Here is a 26,644-nt window from a genome sequence, read left to right as displayed (position 1 = left end):
GCCCTTGATATGCTAATACAACCGGCTGCCCATGAGACATCCCTGCCTGCCCAGGAATCTGGGTATCCCTTACCTTGTACCCCAGAGGTTTGCCAGGGGGTGGCAGCCAGTTGAACCGGATCTTTCTGGAGTTGAGGGCCTGGGCATTTGGATTGAGTGGAGCACTGATTTTGCCCTTGGGAGACTGAGGGACTTGGCCCAGACCCAGTGGAAGTGGTGTGCCATCCACGACCTCTGCCAGGGGAGAAGAAAACATCATGTACAGGAAGAGACAAGAGACTGTCCACATGTAGAGATATGCTGCTTCTCCAGCTCCTTCTACCTTGGCTCTCACCACACTGAACAGTCACCACCAAATTAGTCCTCAAAATCCTCTAAGAGATAGGTCACTATTACCTATGTTTCACAGAGAAGGGAAACTGAGGCACAGAGCAGTGGCATGACATGCCCTGGGTCACACAGCCAGCCAGAGCCAGAGCCAAGAATAGAACCCAGGAGTCTTGTACCCATGAACTAACCACTGAATTGTGTTGCCTCTTCCAAATTGCACTTTAGGGTTATGCCACAAGGGTGAATAACTGGACATGCCTCCCTCTTGGCTTGGTTTTCTGGGAATGCCTGGTTGTGATATATCACATTTCATGATGCTTCAATAATGGTGCATTGTTTTGATCACAGTTTAACTGAGTAGCCCTGGTAGCATTATGGGAATACAGGCTGGGAAGGGACCCTTCAGTTCATCAAGTCCAGCCCCTTGTTTCTGTCAGCAGTCAGATCATACAGTCACTCTCAAGCTGACCAAGTTCCATTTTAAAACTAGGTAGGTATTTTGCCCTGTTGGGAGACTCTTTCTGAACTGTACTCCTCTGGGCGCCAGAACCCTTTTCCGAATTTCCAGCCTGAGTGTATCCACGCCCAGAACCTGTGCAGTGATTTCAGTGTTCTCTACCCAGCCAGCAGTGATAACATTTAGCTCTCTGACCATGCCTACCAGACACCCATACATAGCCTGCCACGTGCAAAAAGATTTCTCCATGTATTTCTGCACAGGTCTCTGAACCCCAGGGAGTCCCCCTGATGTGTGCCATCACTTTAATGATGTAGGCAGTGCTATGTGGTTTATCAGACTGACTCCTCCTCCCCCCTGCCACAGTGATGGCTGCAAAAAAATCCATAGGAAAAGAGAAACAGGAAAAATAAGGTTCTGCTTCTGTTTGCAGTATGTATTGGGCAGCTCCTCTCCATTCCTGGGAACGAGCTAAGATGTACACTTCTACCTCAAGGGGAGCTCAAAACATACTTAAATACACTGACTAGGCTGCATATAGCAACATACATTCCCACAGGAGGGGGCTGAAATGGGATTAAAACCAGGATTTGATTCTTGTGGGGGTCTTCAAAAAAAAAGGGCTGCTCATCACAATGCCCTAATGAAATCGGAGACCCCACCCCCAGGTTATGATTTCAAATCTTACAGGGGGGCTTTTCTTTCTTATGGGGGGCCTCAGCCTCTCCCTTCTCTGTAACTCAAACTCTGATTAAAACCCAGATCTGCAGCATGCTGAGGGGCAAGACATGGCCCATGGAGGTGAAGGAGCATCTCAGATTACTCATAAGTTCAGAAAGATATATTGGCACTAGTTGCCAATGCAACATGCTGCGCAGACTGCACATCTCTACCTTTCCTGACCTAGCATCATTCCCTACCAGTGAAGATGGCAATGCAGGAAGAGCACGAATTACCAGTGCTGCCCACACCCACCTGGGTCAGCAATGGTCACCATAGTTTGTGGGTATCTGCCGATCTTGGCCCCATACTTGGGGTTGAGGAGATCCACGGTGAACTGCTTGAGCTGGCGGGTGTGCAGAAGGGTGTCTATCTCAGTCAATTCCAGCAGTGGCACCTGCACCTCCTTCCGTGTCTCCCCAGGTTGGAAGAGCAAGTCACCCTCTGTGAAGATGTAGTCCTGGGAATGGAGGAAGAGCATCTTGAAGTGTTGCACACTCTCCCCATAGCGCACACACAGGACACAGCTCATTAGCACACACTGTCCCCACCATGCCATCTACTCCTGAACCACCCCTCCTATGTCAGAAGGACATTGCTCAGTGTTGTAGCAGGGTCAGAGAGGAACCTGAATAGCTGGATTCTCAATGACTATAAGCATACACACAGCCTTTTCTCCAGTGTCATCACTTCTGCAGTGTACTCCATGTGCGATAGGACCCAAGCTTTCACTCTGCTGTAGAAGGGTCTGGAGGGGGTGACTGGTATCTGATTCCTGCCGTGCTGGAGGTTGTTGTGGCTTATCCTGACTTTTCCACACTGGTCATTACTGCTTGAATGTCTGGACATTTTCCAGAACAACAGAAAAGTCTTGTGTTCACCAGCTACAAGCCCAGCTGTCACATTCCCACCTCCACTGGGAAGAGAAGGTGGAACCACCTGCCCCACTGTGGGCTTGACACTCTGGACCTCACTTCCCTTCCGAATTTCCATCCCAGGGGAAATTCCAACATTTGAAGTCTTTGAAAAGCCATAATGCCCAGGCAGCTAAATGAAATGCTCCCTAATTTAGGCAATGAAAGTCAAATGCCTTTAGTAGGAAATTGATAGAATTCTCTCCTTCTGTCTGTGGTGAATCAAGTGGATCAGATGGTACAGAAAGGAGAGGTCAGGTGAGGGAGACAGGACAACCCTGATAATCCCCAGTTCTCACACTATGAGACTTTGTATGAACTTTGATCAATTCTCCTACTCCACTGAGCAGTCGACATTTGCTAGTATCATTCTCATTTCACAAGTTGAGAAGCTAAGGTAGGGACATCAGTGAGTCTGTGGCAGAGCTGAGAAAAGCATAGGGCTCCTGAGCCCCATGTTGTGCTCAGACCACTAGGCCACACCTCTGTCTCTATCCTTGGTATACCTGCCATTCATTTCAACCGAGATCTGCTTCTCCCACAGTAGACCCTGAAATACCCTTTCCCTCATCCCAACAGTTCATACTACTACACCCAGCTTGGACAGGACCCACGGGCATGGTCCTTACCCTGCCTTCCTTGGCAGTAAGATCCCGAGTCCTGTAGGAGATCTGGGATTTCCCATGGTCTATCATCTCACGAACAATAGGGATCCTAGCCACCTGGTCAAAGCGGCTGTGAGAGTAGGCTGGCTGCATGAAGCTGATGAGGCTGCTGGCTGAAAGAAATCATAGAGAAAAAATGTGTGAAATGCACAGATATCAGATGGAGGTTTATTAAAAATGTATGTGCCTATTTAACGCAGCTATGTTTTCACACACAATCATCCCATCAAAGCACTACATTTCCAGTAACTGAAAGACCAGGATTCCCACCATCAACTTATAGATGGAGAAATGAAGGCTCACAGTGACTGAGCGAGTGAATTCAAAATCACACAACATATCATAGGGACAGCCAGAAACAGAACCCAGGAGTCCCAACTCCTAGCATCCCGTTCAACTTATCAGATCACAGTAATGAAGCTTCTGGGGCTTGTATCTTGACATACAGACTTCTGTGGCTGCCCATATTTCATGAGTTAGGAACAGAAGTATTGGTGTATTTCAGATATCAACAGAGAATCCATAGCAAAAAACCCACTGAGAATCCCATAGTATTTGCAGTGCTGTTTCTAAGAACAAATCCCTAGGGGAGATGGTGTAGGGGTATCTTTCTGATGATATGGAAACGTTAAGAAAGAAAAAAAAGTGGGAAAGGGAAGAACAGGGAGGAGAAGAGGAACTGACAAAAGGAAGGAGGAAACAAATAGAGATAATTATCCCTTTCTACCCAGACCAACATTCTCTTTGTAGGGTGCCTATGAAAGCTGTTGCTGAAAGCAAGAACAAATTAGCTGGATCATTGAGCCTGTCAGGTCAGTACAGAAAGGAAGGAGCAGATGTGAGAGATTTTTCCTCCCACCTGACTTGATGAACCTCACTTATGAGTCTAAAAATGGCCCTGGTCTAGCCACAAGCTACTGAGCTTGAAGCAGAAACTCCCAAGTGTGGCTCTGTGATTTGTGTTCTGCAGGAGGTCAAACCAAATGATCAATATGGTTCTTTCTGGCCTTACAATTTATATAAAGTGTGTCCAAGAATTTGCCCTCTCTTGTACAGACACATTCAGGCACTGAAATGCAGGCACACACACGTCACTTGTACCCTGGATACAGTGCCTTCACCTTGTTCTTTGATGATGGTGATGTTGACAAGTTTGCGTCCAATCTTCGCTATCCCTGTGGGGACATCAATGGCCTCCACCTGCAGCTGCTTCTCATCATCATCTTCTTCCCTGATAAAGAGTGGGACGCGGACATCCACCAGCTCCACGCCTTCCTGGAACTCCACCATGCCATGGGCATCTGTGAAAGTGGAGGAGGTGAAATGTCAGAGTTGGAAGGTCCTTTCTACATGTCCCTGTTTTGGTCAGTAAGCCTACTCCAGAGCCTTACCCTGGTCAGAGATCACGGTGTAGTAACCAGGTGACACCTTCAGATCATTGAAGGCCTCCTGCCCGATGTGTTTTTCTGTCACCTTTATGATCTCAGGTTTGGCTCCATGGGGGGCACTGAGCACTGTGTCCAAAATGGTGTGGTCCTGCCTGCAACCAAAGTAGGATGAGAGAAAGAAGGCCTGGCCTGGCTCAGGGGCTGACAGTCAGACATCAATGCCAACAACTGGTGAAAGAAGACAGCCTGCTACCAAGGATTTCTATTAGCTGATACATCCATACATACATATCCATGTACAGGCACTCACACAGGAGAGGAATGGAGAGTTAAACACTGAAAGGAGTGGAGGATCAACCTACCTTTTTCCTGCATTGGGCTGCACCCTGGGGGAGAAAACAGAACAGCAAGGGTGACTGATCCCATCGAATTCCAGCTATGTGAAGGTATCTGAATACCTCAGATCCCTGCAGGTTGGAGCTATGTAAGCTGCCCTGTTGGCTCCAGCTGCTGAGTACCCACATGTCAGTGCTGGAGCAGGAGTTTGAGTCCCACCTTTGTCACTCCAGTTTCTGGTCTGCAGTGTGTGGCCCATGATCCCACCCTCTTATGAGTTCTAGTCCTGAGGACACAGCTTCAGGTCATTCCTACTAGCAACAGGATATTTCCTTTGTCCTCTGGAGTGGAGACCCCCCCAAAAATGGTTTATATATCCTCATGGCCCCAACTCTTCCAGATATGAGAGCAGATGTGGCTAGAGACATGGTTTACAAAGGGTTAACTTGGGCGAACAAAAGGAGGGTATTTTTGTATAGGGCAAAATCAGGCCTTACTGGAGTCACAAGGGAATCATGAGTCCCAGGAATGTAGCTAGAAGTAGCTGAGATTACCCAGATACATGCCTCTGGAAACCTCTGCAGACAACGTTGCAAGCATGTGGAGACCTGGCATGAACACCAGGACTAGGGCTGTGCCCATGCCAGTGAGAAGGGTCTCTCCTAGAATTTACCCATGGAGAGTTTATGGTGCCCCTTTATTCCAAGTGCCCAAATGAGAGAAACTGCACACAGGTGTGTGCTGTGTGTCCCCTTATTACCAGCACCCTCTGTCCCTGCCCCAGGTCATCTCCCCTCTCATCCCCTCCCCAAGTCACTCACCTGAACTTAGTCTGTTGGAGTCTGTGAGCACCAAGAATGTGCTTGTAAGCATCATTCAGCTGTAAAGAGCAAGAGAAAATCTTTTACAGCCTCAAGCTTCCCTCTAAGGTGACTAGGTACCCAGCAGGCACAATGCCAGCAAACCAAACCAAGTCCTCCCCAGCCTCTCCCTCACCACGACCCACCTACACAGGGCACCAGGCCCCCAAAACCTATTCTCTTCCCCATCCCTCAGTGCCAGGTCAGGCAGAGGGAACCAAATGCCTTCCTTTCTCCTTGGTACTGCTCTTGGTAGTGGGGGAAAACACAGCCCAGTTTTCTGCGCTTGAAAGCTTTGTTGCTCTCCACTGCCTTTGTCACACAAAAGCTTACACAAGTTGTTACTTATTCCCATCCCCTATAAGGAAAGGCAAACCCAAGACAGAGCAGTTCAGCCCCCTTACATTCTCTTCCACCTCCTTGCGCAGCTGCTCGCATTCATGGGTGTCTGGTTTCGTGAGGTTCTGGGTGAAAAGCCGAGCCAGTCTCAGAGAGATGCCGTATGGGACTGGAGAGAAAAAATCCACCTGGTTAGACCCTCCTGGAGTCAGCCAGAAAAACAACCTGATTAACTGCTAGAAGCCAGTGCAAGTGGCCCTGGGTGTCCTGAGCCCTGGGCAGTGACATTCAGCTTCCATGGCACAGAATACTCCACACAGCCCTCAGGTCACTGGGCACCACATCCAGAAAGCACTGAGTGAGACACAGCCAGATCCTGAAGAATGAAAGGAGCTGGAAGCTGGAGGAAGAACTAGCCCAGCACTACTCCAAGCTGAAGGGGGATGGAGTGATAATCATCGTCCCCTCTCCCAGGTGGTAAAGAATATCCTGAAGGAGCAGCTCTGGGCAAAGGAAGCTAAATCCAGGTAATATCTATGTGAGCTATGGAAGTGTGTAGAAATGGGACATCTGCTTAGAAAGTCCATCACTAGCTTAGAACCCCTCAGGGCAGCTGCCCAGGGATCTCATACCCCCTGCACCATGCACTGTGCAGAGGGTGGTGTGGGTGGCTGGGTGGTGGTGTGTCCTGGGAAAAGAGTTCATCAGGAGTCTGAGGACAGCAAAGGGCCAGCAGACCACAATAGGGCCAGGCCCACCCACCCGCTAGTATCCATGACAGGCCCCTTATGCAGCACCCCAGGGTTGGCACTTACTCAGCTCTTTGGTGTTTGTGGCTGCATGGGAGGAGAAGCCTGGCTTGTGGACATTGTTGTTGATCTTCCAGCGCACGGTGTCTCTGCCCTTCAGAGAGCCACTGCGCAGCATGGGGGTGTCCAGGTGGTCGGAGGCCATGAGGCTCTGCCGGAGCATGTAGTGGTCCTCCTTGAACCCGACAGTGCGGCCTGTAGGGAGGTGATGGGACGAGCTAAGGCTGGGGTGGCTCCAAAATATTCCCTCCGCCCACCTCTCCTCTACATTCATGCCGTATTTGTGGGAAGAAGCCCTCCATTTACACACAGACCTGCACCTTCCCCATCCATCTGCCGTGCCCCAGAGAGGGAGCTACACTCCTTGGCCCAACTCAGAGCCTCTCTGCTGAGAACTCAGCAAGGGACCCAGGCTGAAACCTCTCTTCCCTTCCTAGGCTCTTCCAGCTTTCTCCTGGCTTTCTATGGAACTTGCTTTCAAAGTCACCCCCCACATCCTTAAGACCTTTCAAGAAGCCATGTGAGCCCTCAGCTGCCCAAGAGTCAGTGCTTTACTCCAAGGGACTGTGACTGCGTGACAAGCTAAGGGTAGCAGTGAGAGGTGATGAGTCAGCTCCTGGAGGGGACCCCAGGGCACATCTGCCCAGCTGGAAACTAGACTATGAGAATACTCTCCATATCTTTTGAACAGCATCTATTCAGTTGACTGAAGGAGGTGTGTGCGCCAGGGATGTAGGGCTCCAGCAACCCCCTGCTCCCTGGTGTAAAGAGCTCAAGAAGTGGGGAGGAGAGGTAAGAGCTTAGTGTCCCAGCCTGGCTTCCAATAAAAGCCCATTCTACTGGATCATTTTCCCTGCTGAGCCCTAAAAGCCTCTGAAGAGTTAACCGATTTATTGGGAGGGATGTCTTACTCTGGCACTGTCCCGGCTGTCCTCCTCCATGAAGGAAGCACAGTTTTGCACTTGCAGTATCACCTCCCCTCCCTCCAAAAAAGCAATTTAAATTTGTGATACCTCGTGCACAGCAGGGCAGCAGGGCCAGGCAAGCCTAGGAGACAAAGAACAATCCCACTGTGGTCAAAGATGCAGACAGACAACTCCAGTGCCAGTGCCCTGTCACTGCCATCTATGGCAGAGAAATAGCTGGTTCAGACATGCAAAGAGGGTCCAAAGATAACAGTTCCCCATGTTACACAGGAAGGCAAAAACCCCAGAAAAAAACAGAGTTCTTCTTGACTACCAAGAGCGGGTGACCAGTTTGGCCTTGAGTGGAAAAGCAGGACTCTCTGGCCAGGAGCCACCAGGTTCCCCAAGTACCGTACTAGAATGCTGGGACCTGGGCCCCTTTGCCATCTCCACCAACCTCAATGCCATCTTGGGTAGCAAGTACATGTCACCAAGGTACATACTGCAAACACTGCACCAGTGCCCTGACAGCTTCCTTCCAGCTGTTTCTCCACTGAGTGTGGAAGCCCCCGTGCACATGCATCACAGAAATAATCACGTGGAAGAAATAGTGTATGTCCTCTCATCTCACCCCAGCAGCTTCCTGCTGGGCTTTGGTCCTGACAGAACAGGCAACTCCTTTTAACAAACGGTGCATTTGGGGAGTGGTTGGGGGGGGTCGTGTCTGCAGGTAAATACAGCAGAGCTTCCCTGGTCCCTGCTGTGTTAACTACCATACACATAGCAGCATCTGCATTGCAATGGTTTTCTTTAGAGGCACCTGCAAAACATTTCACATTTCCTAGCAAGCTCACAAAACTAGGTAGGCACTTATCGTAAAAAAAAAAAATCAGCACTAAACAGTGGATTTAAAGTGTATGCAGATATAGCCAAAATTCACTGGCTTTTCCTCACCCACCTCCTAACAAATCTCTCCACATGCCAAAAACAGCCATTCTGAAGTACACCAGTGGCCAAACTGTGTGATTTCTTTGTCTTTGTGTGGCCAGGAAACCCCCCATACTAACCATGCCAGGGAAGCATATATTAACCTGGATATCTGCCAGTTACAACACAGCAATTGTTTTACACAGACCAGCAGGGCTGTATGTACTAAGAGCAGGACCTATATAATGTAGTTGTTCTATAGGTGAATCGGCACATCCTGACCCCAGTTTGGCTCCTACTGAAGTTACTGGCAAAATTCCCACCAATTCCAGTGGGAACTGGTTTTTCCCTTCCTAAACTACTTCCTGCTTGGACCCTTTTGGCATCCAGGCTGCATCAGAGAAAGGCACAGTGGGGCCCTTTGTCAGGCATGTCCCCAGTCCTTCCTAGCCACGAGGTCTGAACTGCAGCTCATGAACTAGGATTTATTGTCTCCAGTAGTACAGTGCCTGCGACCCACCCCTCAGGGCCTGAATGCAGTAAGGACCTTACCTTGCAGCAAGCACAGAACTTCCAGCAGAGCAGCAGCAGCAGCCCCAGAAGCAGGATCAGGAAGATGAGCAGGGGGATGAGCCATAGGAAGCTTCCTGGTGGGCACTCTGTGACCAACAGATATATCAGCAGTAATTAGGGGCAGTAGGACCCAACCAGTGTCAGGGGATGGGGAGGAGAAAGAGGCAAGACAAAGCAGATGGGAGAGGGGCAGGACCATAGCTCTGCTTGGGAGTGGAGGTGGGGGAAGGGAAGAGGGTGCAACCAGGCTTTCCTGGGGCTGCCCTCAGTGTTTGCTGATGGAGACTCCCACAAGACTCTGGCAGAGAGAGCCTCCCAGATCCTCAGTCACTTCGGTGCATCCCCTAATCTGGTGGCCACCATGGACTCAATATGTTTCCATCTGAGGGGCCTATCTGGAATGACTAGAGAAAAGGGGAGGTGCCAGTCCTGTTCTTAGGGGAGAAGCATCCACCTCCACAAAAGCATCCCCACCTGGTGCACTAATTAGCCCTCAGCAGAGCACCCATGGAGTGACTGGCATGCACAATGAGTCCTCACCCACCAGCAATGAATCCTCACCCCCCAACAATGCTCTGAGGGGGTGAGGATTCAATTTCTGGTCCCATGGTTCCCCCTTGGCTTGCCTGGGCTTTCCCAGAGGGATGAGGAAGGCCAGGGCAGACAACTAGGGCAGCATTCCCCAACGTTGGATACCGGGAGCACAATTTTTTCCTAGACCAAAATTCACAGCACACTTCACGCTTAAACCAAAAAGGGTATGTATATGCCACAGTGGTGCCCAATGTTTTCACCCCAGAGGAGCAGTGATGGGTTGATCCATGGATCCGATCTGTTCATGGGGCTGGTGCAGCCCGGGGCCCAATCCTGCCATGTGTGGGTTGGAAATTTGACAGTGAGGAAGCAGTGGCACTGTTAATTGCCACCGCTCCCACCACCAAATTTTTGGACCCATGAGGAACCTTACGGGTCAGATGACCTAGCTCTGGGTGTGTCTACACATGCTAAGGTGACTGAATAAACTCCGGTGCAACTGCGCCAGAGCCTATTGCTCCTGGGTGCACCATTTGCATGTGTACCTGGGACTGTAGCATGCTCAGCCAAGGCAGAGCAGCCCTGCCTGGCAGGGGACCTTGGAGGTCAGCCTGCCAGCCCAGGTCTGCTCTGACCTGACTCAATGTGCTGCAGAGCGGAGGGGCTAGCTGGGGCACAAGGGTGTTTTAGTGAGAGTCAAGCCAGCAGGCAGCCCCCATACTGAAGTACCCACGTGCCCCAGCCAGCCCCATCAGTGTCTACATGTGCGTAGTAGTGCACTAAATAATGCCACTGTAGAATAGTACTTGTGTTGGGCAGTACTATCCTACACCAGCATTTATTAGTTTACTGCAGCCTAATAGCACTGCATGTATAGATGCTTATGTTTTACTGTGAAGCTAATTAGGCAACTGCAGTAAAAGTCTCACGTAGACACACCTTCTGTGAGCCAGATGATTCTGATAAAGCATAATTTTTTGTGGCATGCTTCTGCCACTCTCAAAGCACAACCTTTGGGAATCAGAGAGCTAGGGTCTGCATGCTTCCTCAGAGAGGTGAGCAGGAGATGGCTCCTCACTCTTACTTCACTCCTTGCTCACCTTTCTTCTTCTGCACAAGGATGGTGTTGTTGTGTGGCATGCTGGGATCTCCTTTCAGGGTGTAACGGTATGTGCAATCGTCCTCCTCATCCTGGAATGAACAGTACTCATTCACCTCCTCATCTAGAGAGAGAAGCAAGATTGTTACTATATATGAGGCAGTGCCCAGAGGCCTCCCCCAGGGTCTGAGCCCTATTGTGCCCCTTTCCACACCCTCCCCCACAACACATGCACTCCATGGCCTGAAGGAACCACTTTAGACTCAGACACACCCTCCCACCCACACACATCTTTGAAGCAGGAAGGCTGAGCTCCTGGTACCTTTCAGTTCATCCACCATCTGGATCTTGGAAGGGCATTCAGTGCATTCCTTCCCCTTCTTCTTACCAGTCCCCCAGGCCTGGCACTGGACACAGGTTCGAGTATCTTCACACACCCCCAGCATAAGCTGTTCCCCAGAGACACAAAACATCAAACAGTGAGGAGCATGGGTGAGAGGGAAAAGCAACCAAATCCTAATGGTGAGGGCTGGAGACACTGTACATGCCAGAGCAGGGAGAGGGGATGTCAGACAGTGAGCAACAAGGGGATGGAGTGGGGAAATAACACGCAAAGAGCAAGTCTGCACAATCAGGCAGGAAGGTGCATGGGAACAAATCATGATTTAGTTCTACATCCTTTATTAATCTGCCAGGGGGCACAAACACACACTGAAATCCCAAACCACCTGGGGCATTTTTCCATTGAGATGCAGGGGGTGGGGGAGGTATGGTGTGGAACGTGGAATCTGAATCCCGGTCTGGCTTACAGTGGCTGGGTCCTGTACCTGGAGTGTGCACAACCCAACTCCCTTCTCCAAATGTTCTGAGAGAAATAAGGAGACCACGCATCTCCACAGAGGCAGGCCTGAGTCCAAATTTATAAAGCGTTCATACCGGGGTTTTGGATCAGGTCCACTACTATGAAACAATCTCCATTTATCTTCCCCACTGGGACAGCAGCTCTTCCCTACAGACCCCAAAGCTGTCTCAAACCTGACAAGCCTGCTTTGCCTGTGGCAGGTTAGGGTGTTATATCTTGTGTCAAGGTTGACAGTAGTCTTACAAAGAGTTTAGATTATGGATTGCATAGGATGGTTTGGATAGAGATGATCGTCTCAGGCAGGGGGTTGGACTAGATGACCTTCAGAGGTCCCTTCCAAACCAGCTTCTCAATGATTTCTATGTGTGTTCCTTCATTTACAGATGGTGAAACTGAGGTATGGAGCCAATACATGACTCTTCCCAAGCTCTCAGAGTTGGAAACAGGAGCCAGGAGCTACCTGGCGCTCTTAGCTCTTAGCTACCTGGCGCTCACACGTCCCCTCCTTTGAAATCCAGATACAAGATTTAATGTTTGGCTGTATTTTAGTACTTGTGATCCAAACAGAAGGTTGAGGAGCCTTCTGCCATCTTTCCAAAGCCTACAGACCTGGCTGCACTAGGTCCGTGGCACCCATCATGGAAGATATTCTGACTAGGAGAGAGCAGAACTATCCCAGTCCCCAGAAGATCACTGGGTATACCTCTTTGGCACTGTTTTTCTTCCCCCAGCTCTCCCCCAAGCCAGATGTTCTGCCAGGAACTCAGGAGCCAGCCACAATCAGAGAGGTGATGCATTAGGCCTATCAATCACTGACTTGACCATTGACCACAAAGCTGGGAGACTTACCATGGAGTAATTTATTCCGCAGGTGGGGTCCATGTAGGGAGAAGAGCTGTCACAAATGCACCTGCCACATTCACACTTCCCATGGCCATTGCAGATTCCCTACAGGAAAAAAGGGCCACGAGTCAGCCTCCGACACAAGCAATATGTTGTTACCCATTGTTAGTAGCAACAGGGTGCTCCTAAAACAGCAGACCTCCTCCCTAGCAGCCCTTCTCCCTCTCACCCACCTACAACCCCTGGGCCCATGGACAACCCCTGGAATGAAAATGACAAGGTCCAACAAGTCCTTACACATCAAGACATGGACAGATCATCAGCTGAGGCCAGGAAGAAACTCGCCTTTCCATGGTACATCATCAGGCTAAAAAGAGCACTGGGCCATCCACAGCCTGGCTTGCTCACTCCAACCTACTGACTTCAAAGCTCACTCCAATCCAAATCTCCCTCTGGCTAGTTGGCTTTTTCCTTGTCCCAGTGTAGAACAACTTCAAACCCAATGCTGGCCTTGCAGGAGAACAACCTACCCCATTGTTGTCAATGCAGGTCTCGTTGCTTGTGGGACATTCACAGCCAGGGCCTCCCCAGCCACTTGTACATGCACACTGGCCCATGTAGCAGCGACCCCGATCTGTGCAGAGGAAGGATGTTAATGGGTGAACTCTGACCCCATGGGCATCCCTGGCTCCTGAGGATACTCTAGCTTCTTATTTCCAGTCCCATCTCTGCTGCTCCCCAGAGGACTTCTGCACCTATCATCAGTCAGATGGCCAATACCTGGGTTTTGTCCTCACACTTTCCCCTTGGAAAGCTCCTCCCCTGTTCTCTCTGGGGGAGATGAAGAGGGATAGGCACCAGCAAGGCATAAAGAAGCAACAGGCTCCACTACCTAGAGATCAGGGACATGATCTAATAAAATTCACATCAGAAGGACTCTTTCCATTGGCTTTAGCTAGGGCTGGGTCCTCCTCAGACCTGAGCTGCACCTCTCTCATGCTATCACTGTGTCCAAACCTATTCTATGACCAGCAAAGCATGCTCTCTCTTGTGCACTGTATGTAAACGTGACCATTTCCCCTTTCAGTGGCTGGCTGATAGGAATAACAGAGCTATTACTACTAGCTAGTGGAACCCCCCTCCTTTAGCTTGAGTGGCAGAGGCCTCTGTTTTCAGAGCCCAAAGTCCTGAATTCTCTCCTCAGTGCTAGAGAGAGGTGTCTGTGAGCTGCACTCGTGTTCAATATGGGAAGAGCTGCTAAGCCAAGTGTGTTGCAGCTAATGCTGTATGTAAGAAGAGGAGCACAGCAGTGGAGTAGGTGAGGCATCTTGTTACATGAATCCAGAAACTGTGAGTTCGAGCTTCACTCTGGATATATGCTAAAGGGCACCTGGACATTTGGGCTAGGGAGGTCAAAGAAGGCTGGACATGATGCTAGCCACATCGTTACCTTGTGTGCCACTGGCCACAGAGACCTGAACACACTGGCCTGAGGTTATACCTGACTTTGGCCTTTTGTAGGGAGACTACCAGTTAACTCCAGATCTTGAGCCATATATGGGTCAAGGGCCAGCAGGGTAAAGACACACCCTGAAAGAAAAAACTAGGTCCTGCCTCTGCTCTTCCCCACAGCTTCTGTGCCCCCTATTGCAATCCCAGCAGCACTTGAAGCAGAGGAGCATAGGACTGGTAAGCTGCTCAGGTTTCTGGGCTGGGCTGGGGTCTGACTCCCTGCCCACCACTCACCATTACAGAGGAAGCCAGATGTACGTGGACACTGGAAGTTGTCAAATTCACAGTAGTCGCCCTCATAGCGCAGGGTCAGGTCCTCCGAGTAGCACTGGCATTTCCCACAGAGGCATTCACCCCGCCCCGAGCAAGGCTTCTCGTCCCCAGGGCGGATACAGGCCTGGTTGTCCTCAGAAAAGTCAGAGGAGCAGTCACATGAGTCCCCTCGCCTGGAAAATACAGACACGCTTCAGATATGTGCTTCAGAGGCTGTAAGCATTGCTGGCCCCACAGGGACACAGACTCCTGACCTGGGAATACTCATCGCACAAAGACAGCATCGCACCGAGGTGAGCAAGGGCACACCAAGGTCTTCAGACAACCAGGAATAACTGGACATGCAGGATGGGGAATAACTGAATATGCAGGGTGGGGTTCCCAGGATGGGGCATACTTCAGGAGCTGTGCTAGCCAGGATCCTTACCAGTTTGAGTAGCAGACACACCGTCCGCAGACGAAGTCCCCGTTGAATCCACATTTGGACGATCTACTTTCCTTTTGCTGTGAACAAGAAGCAGAGGAGAAGTCACTAACCCTCTTCCAGAGACTGAGCCCAGCCATGTGTTCACAGATCATGGTCTAGGATCTGGATCTTCCATGTTTGGCCACCTGGGGCAAAGGCTCTGCTCAACTATTCTGTGAGCTGTTGCTCAGGAGGAAGGGTAGCAGGGCTGGGGCATGGGCAAATCTCTAGCAGTTTCTCTGTAATGGGTACTAGGCTCATGGCTCTGTGTTTGGGCCACAGCACATGTCTCTGTGGCCAGATTAGGACTGTGCTGGGAACAGCCAAACTCACTTTACTTGTGAAAGTCTTGCACCTGTCACACCCCAGTTCGGGCCCAGAACCACCCTCAGGTCCTTAACAACATAACAAAGCCGTAGTCGGTGTCAGTGCTGTGCTGCTCAGCCTATGAATACCTGGACATTCAGGGTGGCAGCAGCAGCACTTGGATCCTCCTGTTCTAAAAGGCATCCCTGCCCTCTCTGGACTCTGCATCAGCTACTGGCAGTACAGGGCACATGACACAATTGATCTGTGCAGAATCCATTCAGTAGAGTGCAGCAGTGCACAGACACACTGGCCAGTTCAATACCTTCCCTATTAGGGAAGACACGGGGATTTCCCTGCGTTAATGCATGCCAGTGGGGTCCCCTACCAGCTCACAGGGGCAGACATCACAGATGACAGAGGCATCAATTTTCAGGCTGTCGCTCAGTGAGGAGGGTTTCACATGGATTGTTCCCTGCCGGTCTTTCTCCTGGAGGTTGCAGACATGCTCCCCACCCACCTTCTCCAGGGCTTTCAAACGCAGATTGAATTTGCCCTGAAGGAAAGAGAGATGCTTCTATTAGCCACCTGTACTCAAAGCTCCTTTCTGGATCCAGGTGGTACTTTTTCTGCAGGGGAAGGCTGGAGAAATGGCCAAGTGAAGGAAGGAAGGAGACAACCTTTCTACCATGTCTCCTTTCCAGGTCAATGAGATCTGGCCGCAGACAGATGGACTTCAAGGTACTTTCCTCCACCATTATCTGTATTATAATAGTGTCTGGGGCAAGATCCCATACACAAAACAGAAAGAAGGAACTTGAAATCTAAGAAAGCCTATTCCCTGCTCCCACAACACCAAGAGACCATGTATGTTCACAAACTACTGTTAATCTACACAGGCTGAGAAGGTGAGACCAGAGGGCAGAGAGTGGGAAGAGAAATTTATTTCCCTCCCCTGCTATAGCTTCTTGTGGGACCAGGGACAAATTCCTCAGTCTCTCTCTACCTTCGCTCCGCACCCATAAAATGGTGGTAATGGCTTTGCCTCACTGCAAAGGCATCTGAAGATAAGTACCTCCATGCTGTGACGTGCTCAGGGACCCCATGATACCCCAAGAAGCTACGTGGACTTACCACTTCCCCGCGGGAGACAAAGAAGGAGCCCGACTCAGTCTTTTCATACTTCAAGGAAGTAATGTTGAACTTGATGGATCTGGGGACAGAGTCCATGCGGATTTCCATCTTGGAACGGATACGCTGGTGGGAGGGTGGAAAGAGGGTATCAGCCCTGGCGTGTAGCTTCCCTGCACTACTCCTCCCCTCAGTCTGCCTGGAGGTGCTGTGGTGTTCATACACTGTTCTGCTCCTTCTTCCCTGCCCCCAGTAACCCAGTGGCTTGACTTTGAGCCAGTCTGAGAGCCCACAGGCGCCCTTACCTCAAAAGCTGTGCGAATCAGCTCTACAATATTGGAGGAGTCTTCCTGCAGCACTCCAATTTCCGAGAGGGGGAAATACCGGTGCAGTTTCTGCAAACAATCAGAGGGATAGGGTCAGCCCCAAAACCCTGCTGTCATGCTGTGCTTCCCATGACAGGCAGGAAAAGGTTCATTTTCATCAGTTGGCACCAAAGGTAACAGGCTCCAAATTTCTGCTGCAGAGGATGCTGTCACCAGACATGTTGCTCAGCAGACTTGCCAGGTGGTATTTCCCTGCAACCTGTCCCAGTGGCTCTATCTTGCTCATGGAATTGGATTTACTGAATAAATGCCAGTGGCGGTGGGGGGAGTGGGCATGAGCCAGACCTCCGCACTGTGCAGGTGGCCCCAGGTGGGGCTAAAGGGTGGTTTCTCTCAGGTTTTTTCCTGCTTCAGATACATTCATCAGCATGTCACCCTCCAGGGACAGGCCCACTGCCACAGGCTGGAAGAGGGGACAAGTTTCAATGAGTGTTTTTAGAGGGGGAGGGGAGCTGAGGCAGCCTAAGATCTAGAAGGCCCCTTCTTCACACCCCCTCACTCCCTGCACTGTAAGTTGAGGCTTCTCATCAGTGTAGTCCACGAGAACCTCCCCTACATGAATGAATTTGTCCTCACAGCATCCCCAGAGGTGGGAACAGGTTATCCTCCCCATTTTAGTGAAACTGAGGCACAGAGCTGTTGTTTCACCCAAAGGCACAAGGGGGCACTTGTGAAAGAGATGGGAACAGAACCCAGAGTTCCTCTGCACCCCACCCTTACCCCTTGCCTTGCCAGTGCCCTCACAATGCCCCAACCTGCACCTCCTATGTACAACTGGCACATTGGGTACGTTTATTTAGCAAACTGGAGTTACAGCTGGGGCTGCTCCAAAAGCCTGGATAACCGTCACTCCTGAATTATGGGAAAGCACTGGTCCAGATTCAAACTTTATAGCTGTCCCTCCCTCTATAATAGGCTGCTCTAGAACCCAGAATCTGGGCAGCTCTGCAGTTGGGAAGCATTCAGATCCAACACCTGTCTCTCTTCCTCAGCTTCATATTGAGATCAAATACACTCAGAAGGAAACAGCCAGCGATCTCTCTGGGATGCATTTAGCCACTGGATGTCCCCACTGCTTCACAAGAGACAAACACACAAGCCCTGCTCATGGCAGCATCAAACTCTACAGTTCTGAGCCCTGTTTTTTTTATCTCACTTCAGGGCTTCACATCCCCTGACTGATCATGATCAGTCCAACATGCTCCACTTCATCCATGAAAAAACAGAGTGCAGTAGAAGTTAGGAGAGCAAGAGATCATTTCCCCCCAGGCTCCCTACTCAGGAAGCCCAGCATCAGCTTAAATGCGTTTCACTCCTGGACCTATTTGATTTAATCTGAAATCTGCTCCTCAAGCAGTGACCTGTAGGTTAAAGGTGCCGTTTCACACAGCTTGTCTGCTCCAGCCCAGCAGAGATCTGATGAAGCAAATGGAAGGAGGCCAGATTAGGTAGTACCCTTGGATAATGACTGTTGCCTCCTTTCCTAAATTGTAGCCAAACTGCAGGCCAACCAGTGGGTCCCTTCACTAAGTTTAACCCTTATTGTTAACTGTATTCATAGTGTTTCCTCCAGACCATATTCCTCGACTCTCTGCCTCGGGCTCCTCCTTACCTCATAGTAGCTGTAGGAGTGGTTGGTGACAGCAAAGATGGGTATGATGTTGTGCTGGCCCAGCAGGCGCACGAGGGTGGGCACGGAGGGATAGTCCTGCTTGGTGTCATAGGTGTAGGTGCCGTCCTGGCTCAGGTGGCACTGCTCGTCGTTACGCCGCAGGATCCCAGACAACACGTTGGTGCCGTCGGCTTCGTAGTGGAAGGCGGACTCAGTGGAGAAGACCAGCAGGTGAGTGCTGTCCTTCCTCCAGCCAATGCTCTCCTAGGGCCACAGGGGTGGGAAGGGAGGGATGTTCATATTTACTTAACCACCATAAACAGAGCACAGAGCCAGTCCTATTCGAAAGGCCTGGAGCCAGCTGATGGGACTCTTTGGATGAGTTTCTCAAAGGATCTCGAGGGAGCGAAGCACCTGACTCCCCACAGAGGGTCAATGGGATTGAGGTACATGGAATTTTTAATTCCAGCCTTCACCATTACCCCTCCTCCCCATGCCACAAACACTGCTGCAAAGACAAGCCACTTAAAACAGCACACATGAAAGGGTTAATGCCCTTTGTCAGCTCCCATGGTGGTGGTGTTCCTCAGCAGTCCCCTCCCACTAACTCTAGGGTGTTTCAGCACCATCCAGCCATATCAGACAAGTTCCCGAGCAGACTTGGACCTGTAGAAATACCCAGTTCCCCAGCTGGTGGGAAAAAACTGCAGCCAGGACCTGCAGGCACCTGGGGAATGGATCCACACAGCCACAGGAGCAAGGGGAGAGGAGACAGCACAGGAGACAAAGACACAAGGGAAGCAGTGCGCCCAGGGCCTGGCTCCTGGGCCTGTCATTCTAACACCAGACTAGGGTTGTCCACTCAAAAGGCTTTACTATAGGGAGAACTGGAAAGGCAAGATGAGCTGCCAGACAGCGACAGCAGTGAGAGGAGTGGGATGGACAGTCCAGGAAAGTAGTAGCTCCTGCCACATAGGGCTGAGGTCTGGTTGCAGGTCAGCTGCATTGCTAGCTGCCCAGACCACTTCTCTCCCCCACTCCAATGCACAGAGCATTGAGAGAAGCCAAACCCTTCCAGGCCCCACCTTGCAAACAGCCGTCTGGAGGATGGCATCAAAGCCACCCTCTGGGGCATCCAGGTTGCCGGAGATACGCTCCTTCAGCAGCTCCTGGCTGAAGTGGTCAATGTTGCTGGTCAGGCGGATGACGTTCTTGAAGGAGAAGGGAGGATCAGCATCATTCCAGGGCTCTTGTAGCCTGGTGGGGGAAAGGGAGCAAAAGGCTTTCAAATGGGGCTGGGGAAATCATGGACAGATCATCACAGCCAGCATCATGTGTACAGTGGACGAAATTGCTCCTGCCTCACAAACCTCAGCAGGACATCAACAGAAAGTAGAGGGGACACCAAAAGATGTAAGGCTTATGGAGAGATTTGAAGCAGGGGGCAGAGATGAGTCAGAGTGAAAGAGCCCCCTTCCAAGTGCTGGGTAACATGAATGAAGGCTTAAAGCTGGGAGGTCAAAAAGTGACAGGTGGAGGAGTGACAGGAGAGGACTAGGACAAGCTTAGGAAGTGAGAGCTGAGATGTAGGTGGGGATAGGATTAGGAAGGGCTCTGGCAGAGAGGATGGGCACTGAATGACATGCATCAGGATGTGGGAAGCCAAGGCTGGGACCCAAGGAGCAGGGGCAGTGTGATTGTGTGGCACTGCCAGCCATGTTTGGGAGAAGACAGGGAGGCAGGACAGCAGAGGTTTGTAGTAAATCACAGCAGGAGAGGGTCAAAGCCTGGTCAGGGTGTGATTTAGTCCTGGAGACAGTAAGAAATAAGGTGAGCATTTCCTGTCCCCTCTCATCTAAGCCTGTCTGTTGGGACCCAACGGCTTCACTTACTTCTCAGGTCTCATGTCTGTTTGTGGAACTGAGACTTTGTCCACGAACTTGCCAAACCCGATGGTATAATTCGAGGTCAGTTTTCGCAAGACCTCCGCTGAGGAGAGGAGAGAGAAGTGAGCTGGGAGATAGCCTTGGGCTGTTGTTGAGGACAGCTCCCTTTTCTGGGCACCTTCTCCCTAAGCTTTTTTGAATGCCACATCTCAGGCAGGAATCCTGGCTAGCACAAGGGCTGCCCATAATTCCCTGCTGTTTCTCATTTTACTCCTGATGTCAAGATCTTTGGGGTAGAAATGGACTCTTTGTTCTGCATCTACACAGAACCTACCACAGTGGGGTCCTAGTCAGGGACTGGGGCTTCTGGGTGCTATAGAAACATAGAAAATGCAGGCTGGAAGGGAACTCAGGAGGTCACATCTAGTTCAACCCCCTGCTCAAAGCAGGACCATCCCCAGCTAGATCATCCTAGCCAAGATTTAAAGAGTCTCCAAGGATGGAGACTCCACAACATCTCTGGGTAACCTGTTCCAGTGTTTCACCACCCTCCTAGTGAGAAAGTTTTTCCTAATATCTAACCTAAACTTCCCTTGCTGCAACTTGAAACAATTGCTCTATCATCTGCCACCACTATGGTCACTGAAATAACTAATAACTCTTATCATCATGGGATTAGCCTCAGGTCTAACTCATTGGTCCCCAATCCTGGCTTAGCAGGTGACAGCAAGGGCCAGGAGGAAGACCCCAAGCTGGGAGAAAGGGGCTAGGCCTGAGCAAACCAGGAGTGGCCAAGAACAGACACTATGTGGCTCTGTGCTGGCCACAGCACTTGCTACCCCTGATGGGACACCCTCAGCCCACAGCTGGTGCAAGCTATCAATTGTGGGGTAGGCCCTGGCCTCACCTAGCTGCTGGCCCATTTTCTTGAGGTTATCCAAGTCGTCAGACATGGAGTAGGAGAAGTCCATGAGGATGTAGAGATCCACAGGGCTCTCGAGGGGCTGGAAGACATCCATGTCAAAGCTGGCCTCCTCCCCGGCTCTCAGCCGCATGTACATCTGCTGCGGAGACACTTGGGTTTTCTTCAGAAAGGTGTTGATGCTGATGTTCTACCAGAGGAGAGACCAACAAAGTGTTATGAGAGTTGCAGAGGAAATTGGAGCTGAGATATACACAGATGCCTACCACACAAGGGATGAACTTCTTTTGCCCTTGAACTGCATGCTCAGGGCAAGGACTGTTGGAAGCGTATGGCAAGACTGGTCCTGGCAGAAAGGCTGGGCTTTGTACCCAGGGGCCCACGGTTGGGTGAACCACCCCTCTCCCCCAATTCTCTCTTGCATTAACAGGGCCGGATTCCTCATTAGCTACATGGCTCCTTATAGTCAGTGAGTTGATGCTTATTTACCCTGCTGGGTCCTCCCACCAGCTTGCAACTAGCCAAGGGAGAGCTGTGTGTTTGAGTGGGCCCTACATAAACAACAGCTCCTTGTATTGACACCCTCCCAACAGCATAGCGAAGAATCCTAACGAGACATTTAGGAATCTGGCAGAGATGTGTAATTGTAACCAGCCCATAACTAGTCAGAGACACGTTGATGCCCTTTTCTTAATGAAATCAGGATAAAAGCCTGCTCAAGGAAGTGATGAGCCATAGACTGGTGGATTATTGCTGAGGTTCAAACCATGCTACACTCACCTGCTGGACACTCATCTCGCCTTTCATGTACACGATACCGGCCTTACTGCAGCCGTACAGCACCAGGTTCTCTGTCAAGTCACATCGGCTGTCTTTGAAGTTCTGTGGTAAGAGAGGAGGGGAAAAGCACAAACACAAAAGCTCAGCAGAGACCTCTGTGGAGGGATACCATGCAATGCCTCAGAGGGGCAGGCTCCCTTCTACACTGGGATTAGAGTGAGAGGGGGCAGAACAAGCCAGTGTGGGCAGGGACTCTGCACCAGAGAAGCCCCCTTACTGTTATCAGAGTCTGCGAGCTGGGACCAGACCCTCAGCAGCCTGTGCATCGAGTCCTTCATAAACTGCCCTGCTAACAAATTCATTCTTCCCAGTTCCCATTTGTTTCATGTCCAGAAGCAGCAGACATGGAAGAAGCCTCATATATAGTGGCCTTCAAAGGGTTGGCCTGAATTTCCCCCTGAGAATAGGGGGCTGGGCCGGTACTGAACTGGGCCAAAGGGGAGAAGCAACAGGTTGAAGGACAAAAATAGGCTGGAGCCAAAATACTACCAAGCTTGGAGGGGTTCAGCTTGGAGCTGAATGGGCTCAAAGTCAAGTCTGGCCCCTTATCGAGAGAGGTCTGCATTGTGAAGTGGCCCCATCCTGGATTCTGCTAGGGGTCCCTCGCTGTCGGAAGGGGAAGACACCCGACTGAATGTGGAAACTGGAGCTGTCACAGTTTCTGGGACTGGGGAAACTAGGGCCCCTGTGCCCTTGGGAAGGGGGATGCTCACCTCATCCGTGCAGTAGGAGCAGTCCTTGTCCACTCGGATACATTCTGTGCAGCTCTTTGCCCTGGAGGCCACACAGCTATTAACTAGGAGGCAAGAACAAAGCATCAAGAGCACAGGGATCCTGCCGTCCCTTGTGAGCATGAGAAGGAACAAGTCACAATGAAGAGGCTCCCTGAAATTGAGCTTTATTACACAAGAATGGGAGCTGGTTCAAGCCAGAAACAGCAGGTAGGGAAGAGAGAGCTGTCCAGACCAGTGGGAGAGCTATGGTGAAGAAGGGAGAGTACACACGAGAGGGATGTGGTAAAGAGTGGGTTTTTATGGATCAGCACAGGAACCGAGGAGACGGGACTCCTGGCATTGCCCTCAGCTCAGTCCCCAACTCAGCTACTGGCAGAAGGGTCTGTACAAGGAGGTTAGTGGGTGATAACAGGGCAACCTGAGTGTGATGTGCCCCAGCATTCATGGGGCCAAGGAAGGGAAGTACAGACTTCCAGGAGTTTTGTGAGAGGCAGAGGGTGCCAAGAGCTGAACTTACTTTTGTTCTTTTGGCACAGGCCCGTGGCACAGAGCAGGGACAGCAGGAGCAGCCTGGCCCATATCCTGTGGAGTGACACATCCATCCTCTTCCTCCTGAAATACAGCAAGAAATATTACCATGATGTACAGTGGGGATCAAAAACCGTGGGATTAGCCACATGGCATCCGGCCATTGAATGATCATAGCTGAGATGCCACAGAGGATTCCAGTGCCAGGCACAGGACTGGCAAACCCTACAGGGAGGAACCCTCCCCAGCCTGGCGGAGTGGAGTGCAAGGAAGACAAATTTTATATGGGAATTATGCCATGCAGTAAGTACTAGGGCAGGGCATGAGAACAAAGGGTGGACTTTATTCCCCCAGCCACGTGTTCCTATCTTGAAGAAGCATCTGATGGTCTGTGCAAATATCAGTCTTCAGTGAACCCTGTGCAATGTCTTCCTGCTGGCACCTGCCCCTCAGCACAAGTTCAACTCGGTCACCTTTCCCTGGCAGATGCTCTCTCCATGCTAGGCTCTGCATCTATGAGCTGGGAGGTCTCCTAGATATTCAGGAGGCATTAGGCATGGCGAGCAGTCTCTGTACAAAGGCTCAGCCCTGCACTTTGCATGTGCTGCAGGTCTGGCTGGAGGGGCACCTATAGAGTTGCAGGCTGCAATCAAAGTGCAGAGGCTGGGCTGCGTTGGGGATGTTTGCACGATGCTTGTGTCTGAACTTGACAGTGCTATTCAGGCTGTGCCGTCTCCACCCCTTTGCTAGCTGGCCCTTTCTTTCAGTGACTCTTGTTTCTCAGATGTGTGTTTTAAAGCACAGTAGGATCAGGATTCTTCACTGGGTCAGCTTTCCTACCCCTCTGCAAAGAGGAGGTTTGCAAAGTAGATTTCATAGAAAGTAACCAGGTGGATGTAGAGCAACAGCAAACAGCTGCACAGGGAAAGGAAGTGCTACAGCCTTCCTTCTCCGATGAGCTGTGTGGAACAACTGATGAGCTCCACCTGAGTGGAGAAACTTTGGAAACAAAGGCCACAGCAAACAGCTGAGCAGGGCATTCTTAATGTGACAGTTGACTGTGAATTAATTGGGCTGGGAAACAGCCTTATCCAAATATCTGGGTTCTTCTTTGCTCAGCGCTTGCTGACTCTTTTGCAGACACCCTCACCCAATCTCAGCACTGGTAAAACACACAAACAGCTCTCTGTCTTCCAGGCCAAACTAAGACTGGGAAACCCCTATCAGATGGGGCATGTCTAGAGGTTGGCACACCCAAACCTCACTTGAATCCAGGTAATTTAAGCACCAATTAGCAGTGAAGACGTGACAGCACAGTGTTCAGCCCAGGCATGAACAGCCCACGCTGGACCCACCCTCCTGGGTACTCTTTGCTACTGATATGGAGCTGTCTAGGTTAAAAGCTATCTGGACTGCACACTCCCTACTGTAGGGCAGACAGCCATAGACTGCCTGCACCCTTCATCAGAGACCTATCTATGGACTAGCAGTTGAACAGGCCACTGCTAATCAGATGCAAACGCCAGTCCATGTGTATGACTCATGGCCAGAACAAGAACCCCCTTTTCCTTGAGTCAGGTCTTGTGGACTAATGAGAGAGCTGAAGAAGGAAAAAAACAAGGTGATTTTCCAAATCTTGCCCCTGAAGCTAAACAAACCCCTCCCTTTGGCTATTTCCTATTGTACCTAAAATTTCCAGGATGGCACCAACCAACAATGAACATCAGATGGGGCCTTGGAAAGTGCCAAGATTCCAGGGAGTTCCGATTTTTGGCCTACAATGGTCTTTTGAATAAATCTGCATTCCTGAGAGCCAGCAAAAGCAATTTCGCTTCTCCTGACCTTCCCAAAGCTGCTAGAGAGAAACTGCTCATAAAACGTGGAAGTGCTTGACCACTTTTCCTGCAGTTGCAATATAACCAATATAATATTCTGTGGTGCTACAATGTGCTCCCGATGCAGGTGGCTCCTGGTAAACAAAGGAGACTGAACTGGGACTCAAGCTTATCAGAAGCTATTCTGCAAGCATGTCTTTGCCTCCCAACCCAAGGTCCTCCACCGGCAAAATAAGCCCACTGACAAAGTAAGCCTGCTTACTCCTTTGTGGTGTACTAGAGATCAATTAGGCAGAGCAGATGGCTTGGAGTAGCTCTGAATTTATGTCCCAGTGCTGTGTTCAGGCTCTTTGCAATGGAAGAAAGAGACTGAGACCAGGACTGGGTAGAGGGGAACATCCCCAAGCCACATAGCACCATTCCTATGCCATCTATTCTGCTTGTATTTGCAGTGGCTTTCTATGGTGAACACCTCCTCTATATAAAGCACCATGATAGCCTATACTAGGACCTGAGGGACAACCCGATTAAAAACTTCAAGACAAAAAATCTGGTCTAATATGTTTCTAATATACCGCTGGCTGGAGAATGTAAGCACTGCGTGCATGAATTAACGTCACAATGAGAACTACCTTCAGATAGTGGTTTCCATCCTCCCTCCCACCCATCCCTGCACCATCTCTTTGTATTCCATGTTCCCGACCATGAGCAGGATGTTAAAAATGAACAAGACCATGAAACACATGAAAGCAGGAATCTTTAGGGACGCCAGAAATGATGCCCGTCGGATTGTTGCGCACAGCGGAAAGCTTGCCGATTCCTACTGGAGGACCCAGTGGGATGAACTGTGCTTTGAGAATTAGCCGGCCCCACTGATTAAAGCCTCCTGAAATCAGTGGAAAGAGTTCCATTGCCATCAGTGAATTTTGGATGTGGCACAAGCCCTGACCCCAGCAAAAAAGCTGTATATATTTAAGGTTTTTCCCCTATGGGAGTCAATGGAAATTCTCACAGCGCATAATACCGGGTATGGATAGAAGCATTTGCAAGATAAAGGCCTAAATAAGTCAACATTTATAAGGGAAGGGTCTCTCTGATCTTTGTCCTGTGTCTATTTATAGTGCTCTTGGCATTTGAGAACCTGGATAATACCTGACAAAATGGATTGGCATCATTTATCTTGTTGCACTTCTGCTTTATGGCAGTGCTTAGTACACATACAGCATGCCAGTAAATGCACCACAGTGCCGGTAGTCCACACGATAAGAGATTACACCAGGACATCTTTGTTGGGAGAGACCCATTCTAATTTTTGTTATGCTGTTAATTACGATATATGGCCTTCAGCAAGGGTCCACTATGAATTATGGACTTGGTGCCACCCACTTGTCACCAAACTCCCCCCTTTCTTTGACAGGTAGCGGAAGTTTATTTTTTAAGTGTTTAAAGTGCAGTTATTGCTGGCGAGGGGTGTGTCTGATTGCTTGGAGACCAACATCCTCTATTTATCCTTAGATCAGCTGTGACTTCCTCCCTTAGCTCCCTGCCAGCGTGTTTTACCTACTCCTCCGGAAACGCCCTTCTCTTAGGCACCAGAGGACAGTTCAGTCTTCTCTTTTCAGGCTCCGGAGACTTGTCATCACTAGCCAAAT

General features: G+C 50.3%; 1 protein-coding gene across 8 annotated transcripts in view; it reads right to left on the bottom strand.

The window, feature by feature from the left end:
* Positions 1-26,644, bottom strand: part of ITGB4 (integrin subunit beta 4) — a 59,675-nt gene that overhangs the window by 16,818 nt on the left and 16,213 nt on the right. For all 8 annotated transcript variants that reach the window (XM_025197450.1, XM_025197457.1, XM_025197451.1 and 5 more), the window contains 27 exons: positions 23,147-23,241; positions 22,609-22,691; positions 21,836-21,937; positions 21,041-21,245; positions 20,140-20,236; positions 19,333-19,504; positions 18,248-18,511; positions 16,555-16,644; positions 16,253-16,375; positions 15,507-15,674; positions 14,774-14,850; positions 14,308-14,519; positions 13,092-13,195; positions 12,568-12,666; positions 11,179-11,305; positions 10,858-10,980; positions 9,203-9,309; positions 7,832-7,865; positions 6,825-7,013; positions 6,075-6,178; positions 5,632-5,690; positions 4,837-4,860; positions 4,478-4,626; positions 4,208-4,387; positions 3,051-3,199; positions 1,763-1,967; positions 74-234 (listed from right to left, as the gene is read on the bottom strand). In XM_025197450.1, the coding sequence (XP_025053235.1) occupies positions 74-234; positions 1,763-1,967; positions 3,051-3,199; positions 4,208-4,387; positions 4,478-4,626; positions 4,837-4,860; positions 5,632-5,690; positions 6,075-6,178; positions 6,825-7,013; positions 7,832-7,865; positions 9,203-9,309; positions 10,858-10,980; positions 11,179-11,305; positions 12,568-12,666; positions 13,092-13,195; positions 14,308-14,519; positions 14,774-14,850; positions 15,507-15,674; positions 16,253-16,375; positions 16,555-16,644; positions 18,248-18,511; positions 19,333-19,504; positions 20,140-20,236; positions 21,041-21,245; positions 21,836-21,937; positions 22,609-22,691; positions 23,147-23,241 (3,502 nt within the window). The remainder of the gene's footprint in view (positions 1-73; positions 235-1,762; positions 1,968-3,050; positions 3,200-4,207; positions 4,388-4,477; positions 4,627-4,836; positions 4,861-5,631; positions 5,691-6,074; positions 6,179-6,824; positions 7,014-7,831; positions 7,866-9,202; positions 9,310-10,857; positions 10,981-11,178; positions 11,306-12,567; positions 12,667-13,091; positions 13,196-14,307; positions 14,520-14,773; positions 14,851-15,506; positions 15,675-16,252; positions 16,376-16,554; positions 16,645-18,247; positions 18,512-19,332; positions 19,505-20,139; positions 20,237-21,040; positions 21,246-21,835; positions 21,938-22,608; positions 22,692-23,146; positions 23,242-26,644) is intronic.

Source organism: Alligator sinensis, unplaced genomic scaffold (assembly GCF_000455745.1).
Source record: "Alligator sinensis unplaced genomic scaffold, ASM45574v1 scaffold400_1, whole genome shotgun sequence".
Classification (NCBI taxonomy): domain Eukaryota; kingdom Metazoa; phylum Chordata; order Crocodylia; family Alligatoridae; genus Alligator; species Alligator sinensis.
The sequence above is the reverse complement of the archived record's forward strand: the minus strand, read 5'-3'. Positions and strand labels throughout refer to the sequence as shown.